We start from the raw sequence: 5729 nt of genomic DNA on the forward strand, positions 1-5729 counted from the left end.
AGCTCACAAATAACATGGAGACATTATTAATTATAAAGCTTGGCCTTAGCTTGGGCTTTTCTCCAACTAGCTTTTATAACTTAAATTAACCTGCTTTTACTAATCTATATTTTGCCATGTGGCCTTTACCTCTCTCCCCATTATGTATTTCTGACTTGTTTCATGTCTTGCTGGAATCTCTAGCAAGCCTATATTCATCCCGAGTTTCTCTCTTTGCTGGGAAGCTCTACCTATTCTCTCCTGCCTAGCTATTGGCTATAAAGCTCTTTATTAAACCAATCCAGTGACACATCTTTACACGGTATAAAACAAATATTGTGAAGCATCACAGTGGTTCAGAGCACTTGGGTTCAATTCCAGGCACCCACATGGCAGCTCACAGCCATCTGTAACTCCAGTCTCTGGGGATCTGACACTAGGTACACACATGGTGCACAGACATACATGCCTGAAAAACACCCATCCACATAAAATAAAATTAGAGAAAAAAGACCAAAGTAATAAGGAAATATTCCCACGGCCAGCACATTGGAAGGTAGCTATTTCTAGGAAAGACCAGAGTGGTTAAAAGTATGGCTTTCAGTAAATAAGCATTAAAATATGCAAAGCTTGTCAGAGACAGCAAGAATTTGCCTACAGTAGAAACTTAGAGGCTTCATCTCACCAGTGACACTACCCCTTCATTCCTGCAATGACCTCTTCCTTCCTCCAGGGGGCAGCATAAAGCTCATATGGTCCCAGGTCCAGCAGTTGCCTTCACTTCGCACATAGATATTGCATCCCTTTGTTCCTCTTCAAGGGAACGTTGTACTCTCCATCTTCTCCTGCATTCCCAACTTGCTGATCTGTTGGTCCCCTCTTGATCCCTTTTCCTGCTGAGCCAGTCTTCAGCCAAAAGCCATACTACAGCCATCAGGACCATGCATGCCAGACCAATCCGAATGAGATTCTGGGTAGTATGATCCCAGAAGGCCGAGTCTAGAGTCAGAAGACAGGGTGACTGCTGACAGAGGCTACACCCACCCCATCCCCCCTTTTCTGCTTTGCACTCCTGCTTTGCCTTGCACCTTTCTTCAGAGTCTACGCGTCTAGCTGTTTGCTTACCCTCCTGTAATTCTGATTCTTCAGTCGTGGAGTCAGACACCCAATAATCTGAGGATAAGGAAAAGAAGGAATGAGTGAACAGAGGATAGTGTTGGATCCATCCTTTGAAACATTCTTCTTTCTGTATATGGCCCATGGCATCCTATGGCTTTCCAATGTTGGTCCTCACCCAGAATTCCAAGTCCTAGGGCTTTATATGGCAATAGAGTAGACTAGTGAAGAGATGGACATCCTCAAATTTGGATTCACTCATAGCACTAATACATGTGTCTCCATGCCAGATGGAAACTCTGGGGAAGCCTTGTTTTCCTCATCTATTCAATGTAATTTTCTTCTCACAGGAAGAAAAATTCACACACGACATTTTCTTCACCATCTGAGGTGAGCTGCCCCCCACTCCCCATCATCATTTCTGTGATGCTTAGGTTTAAATGTCAATTTGCCATACTCGATAGTTGTCTGAAAAGCAAGTTCAAGTTCAAATCTAATTATTGAGATCAGGTTGGCCTATGAGCATGTCTGTGTAGGATTGCTTTAATTATTAATTGATGTGTGAAGACCTAGTTCATTGTGGATGTCACCATTCTCTGGGCATGGTTGTATGAACAGCATAGGACAGGAGAACACTTGATGAGATCAGAAACAGGTAGCATGGATGTGTTTGTTTCTCTCTGTGCTTGACTGTGGATCCAACTTGGGTCCTCAAGCTTATGTGGTGAGCACTTCACCAATAGCCAATTCCCAGGTCCTTTCTGGTGAATTTGGAAGTGACTCACCAAGAGAATAAGCAGGGCCTGTGGGTGCAAGGCTGGTGTTCCCAACGCCTAGAAATAGAAAATAATTCATTTTTAAAAAAGAATTTTAGGTCTCCTCCAGTATCCTTTATTCCTTCATCTTTCTCTGCCCCTCTGGTGTTTCCAAGTGGCTGGTTGGATCTTTAAGAAGCAGGGAACTCTTTGCTATCTTTTTAAAAAAATCACTGTCAAGGGTATCCTCTAGGGCTGTGGTTAAGATACAGGTGAGAGGGTCCTTACCTGAGATGAGGAGTGTCACAGGCTCACTGGGGGAAGACCATGTATAGTCACTGTAAGAGCCAAAACATCTGTATGTCCCTCTGTGGGCTCTAGTCATAGGGCCCATGGGGAACTCTGCTTGCCTGTTCCCATATCTTTGCTGGACTTGGTTGGATCGTCCTTCCTTGAGCAGAAAGAATTTGCTTGTCCCAGACACCAGATGGCAGAAGAAGGTCACATTCTCCCCCAAGGTTACTTCGTGCCCTGGGTGAACCTGGAGTTTGGGTGTGTCATACAGACCTGTGGGAGAAGGAGAGCTGGTATATAGAGAGCATTATCACACCCTGACTCCTCAATCTACTGCTTCCCTGTCCCTGTGACCAAATATCACTCCTTGGAATCTGGGCTGCTTCTGCTTCCTAAACTTGTGCTTGTCACAGATAGATCCATTATCCTTTAGGACTGAGGGACTTAGGCCATAGCTTCTGCATCTCTACTCTTTGGCTTTGAATTTGTTCCTCAGGACCCAAACCACTCACATTACCTAGAAGTCTGAAGATGCTCTGCCCCTACCCAGAACCATTGCTTCAGAAACTCTAGGACAGCCTTTTACATTTTAAAAATTATCATTTTTTGATATTATAATTACACCATTCCCCCTTTCCCTTTCCCTCTCCCAAACCTCCTATCTACCCCCCCTTGCTCCCTTTCAAATCGGTGGTCTCCCTTTTTCAGTAATTGTTGTTACATATATATCTGTATATGTATACATATATATACACACATATATACTTACACACACACACACACACACACACACACACACACATGATTATACATGTTCCCAAATACATGAGTGCAACCTGTTCAGTCAGTATACTGTTACTTGTTGGTATGTTTTCAGAGTTGACCATTGGGTATGGGCTACCCAATTGGTGTAGTCTTTGCTGGATAAGACTATCTCCTGCTGTCAGCCTTCCTTAGTTGCCTTTAGTTCTGTGTGTAGGGTTGAGGCCTCCTGGGCTTTCCCTTGCCCTAAAGAAATCATTTTGAGGGAGGGACTTGGGGAGGTAACTCGGTGAAGACCTGAGTTTGATCCTCAGCTCTGGACTTGATCTCCAGTATCCACACAGAAAGCCAGCACGGTGGTGCATGCTTGGGATCCCACTTCTGGAGAGGGTCCGCTGGCCTAGTCTATGTACTTGGTGAGTCCCAGACTCTCCCAAAAACTAAGGTGAACAGTTCCTGGAAAATGGCACCTGCAGTTGTCCTCTGGATTGCACACACACACACACACACACACACACACACACCACACCCCCTCCCCTGTGAACACATGGACTGGCACACACTTGTGCAGAGGCAGTCAACACATGACACCGCTACAAAGCATTTGTATCCCTCACCTCTGGAACTTTTTCTTCTCAAAACCAGAACACTTTACACTATTAAACAACTCCCTTTCTGCCTTCCCAAGATCTGGCAACCTCCCTTCTACATTCTTAGTCTCTGTGAATCCGACTGTTCCAGGTAACTCAGTTAAGTGCAGCCAGACAATATTTGTCTCCATTAGCATAATGTCCTTGGTGTTCAGTCACGTCATAGTGTGTGCAAGAATTTTCTTCCTTTGCAAGGTAGAGCAATATTCCACTGTATGAATGTACCACGTTTTGTTCATCCATTTATTCACCAAGAGACAGTAGTGTTATTACTTCCTTTTGGTATTATTTAGTTTACTCATTTATTTAGTTTCTCTATTTTTCCTCTGTGTGATTATGTGTGGCATATGTAGTGTATGCTCCCGTGTGTGTATCAGTGTCTGCACCTGTATGCTCATGTGTGAAGGCCAGAGTTGGGTGTCCTGCTCTTCACTCTTCATCTTATTCCCTTGAGACAGGGTCTATTGAACCTTCAGCTAGGCTGGCGGCTATGAAGCCACAGCAAACTGGTGTTGGTCCCGGCCCCGTTCTAGTGTTACAGACACACCTGACTTTTTATGTGGCTTCTGGGGATTTAAATTCGGTTTCTCATACTTGAACAGCAAGCTCTCTTATTCATGCACCATCTAACCAGTCACCTCTTAGCTATTGTGACTAATGCTCCCATGAACATGCATGTGCGAAAGCTATCTGTGCTTTTACAAGGTCTCTAGATAGTTTTTAAGCTTGGATAAATTTGAGAACCATGTGTGTGGCTACATTTTCTGATGAAACTCCATCACAGGCCAACCTATTCCTGCCCAGCTTTGGTTCTCTTGTCTATCAGTCCTTAGTCTTACCCCAGCACACAGTGGACTATTTTAGAAACATCTTTCAGAGATCTTGACCTAAGACACATTTGATGCCAGGACAGAGAGCTGACCCTTGTTGTTTACCCTTGTAGGAAGTAACTGCAATTGGACACATGCCCTGACTTCCAGCCAAGATAAGCAGTGTCAGAGCAGTGGGGCTTTGTGAACACAGGCACTCCCCATGATTCATACCAACATGGCTATAAAAACCAAGACACTCACCAGTAACTACCAGATCCAGGGGATCGCTGGGTTCTGATTGAAGCTCCCCACTCCGATAGAAGCAAGCGTACTCCCCTGCAGTGTGTAAGGTCATTTGTGGAATGAAGACGTTTACTTTGCTCCTTGATCTATGTGACTCTGCTTTCTTCAAGTCCAAAATGCTTCCTCTAAAGAACAGTTGATACTCAGAGGCACTCTGAGGCCCTTGGCACCAGATGTACACAGGGGTTCCTTTTGGGACCCTGGTGCTGGGTTGGGCCCAGATGATGGGTTTCGGGAGATTCTCTGAAAAGGAACCAAGAGCAGGAGTCCCAGGTGAACCATTTCTTATCTACTCTACTTACCCTCAGCCACCAGCTTGAGGCCATCCATCATAGTGAGGCAGGATGCTCATCTCTGTTTCTGGGATGTTCTCAGATAGACTCTGAGATGAACCTGAGATGAACGATCCCGAGGCTCTCAAGGGAGGAAGGACTTACGTTCTTCTGTGTTGATCCTCTGGCTCAGACATAGCTCTAGAAAACAACAACAATGATACAATGTCTCCCCCCACCCCTGCTCTTGATTCCACCCCCCTTTTATGAAGGACTTACGGAGGCAGAGTAGGGCAGTGAGTGTGGACGGCATACCACTGGCGAGACTAATGCTGAACCGTGTGTGTGTGTGTGTGTGTGTGTGTGTGTGTGTGTGTGTGTGTGTGTGTGTGTTTGGACTGAGTCCAGTGGGTGAGGGAGATGCACAGGATGTGGTAGGTGAGCTCCAACACCAATCACCATGGGACTTTCACACTTTTTTTTTTTAAACAGAAAGGGTCACAGATCTCCACTGACCTTGGGCTTCAGGCAAAGTTGTGGTTCACACAACACATTTAACCACATTTTGAGTCTAAAAGGTTCCCTTGACCATCATCTGCCCAGTCTGAAACCCGTTTCTTGGTCAACCTTTAATTCATTTGGGGAAGGCATGGGGGAGATTTACAGAGCAAAATGTCTGAGGATTTCCCAAAATGGGAATTTTAACTGTATGCAACATGCATGTGTTTGGATTTGATGATTGGTTTAATCAGAAAGCAACACTAATGCATTATTAAAATTTTTGTT

General features: G+C 44.8%; 1 protein-coding gene across 1 annotated transcript; it reads right to left on the reverse strand.

Annotated features, from left to right (window-relative positions):
* Positions 1-415: 415 nt before the first annotated feature.
* Positions 416-5524, reverse strand: LOC114687927 (natural cytotoxicity triggering receptor 1). Its single transcript, XM_028862547.2, has 7 exons — positions 5223-5524; positions 5109-5144; positions 4630-4914; positions 2139-2417; positions 1881-1928; positions 1105-1152; positions 416-978 (listed from the first exon to the last, which is right to left on the reverse strand). The coding sequence occupies exons 1-7, from the start codon at positions 5254-5256 to the stop codon at positions 728-730; spliced, it is 981 nt and encodes a 326-aa protein (XP_028718380.1). The 5' UTR covers positions 5257-5524; the 3' UTR covers positions 416-727.
* Between the last annotated feature and the right edge of the window lie 205 nt (positions 5525-5729).

This window comes from Peromyscus leucopus, chromosome 1 (assembly GCF_004664715.2).
Source record: "Peromyscus leucopus breed LL Stock chromosome 1, UCI_PerLeu_2.1, whole genome shotgun sequence".
Lineage (NCBI taxonomy): Eukaryota > Metazoa > Chordata > Mammalia > Rodentia > Cricetidae > Peromyscus > Peromyscus leucopus.

Bases quoted from the DNA above. Each gene is read 5' to 3' on its own strand.
- LOC114687927 (XM_028862547.2), bottom strand. From the start codon at position 5,256: ATGCCGTCCACACTCACTGCCCTACTCTGCCTCC. The intron at 4,915-5,108 runs GTAAGTCCTTCC...GTTCCTTTTCAG, and splicing joins GAGGATCAACACAGAAGAAC to AGAATCTCCCGAAACCCATC. The intron at 1,153-1,880 runs GTGAGTCACTTC...CCTTATCCTCAG, and splicing joins AGGCCCTGCTTATTCTCTTG to ATTATTGGGTGTCTGACTCC.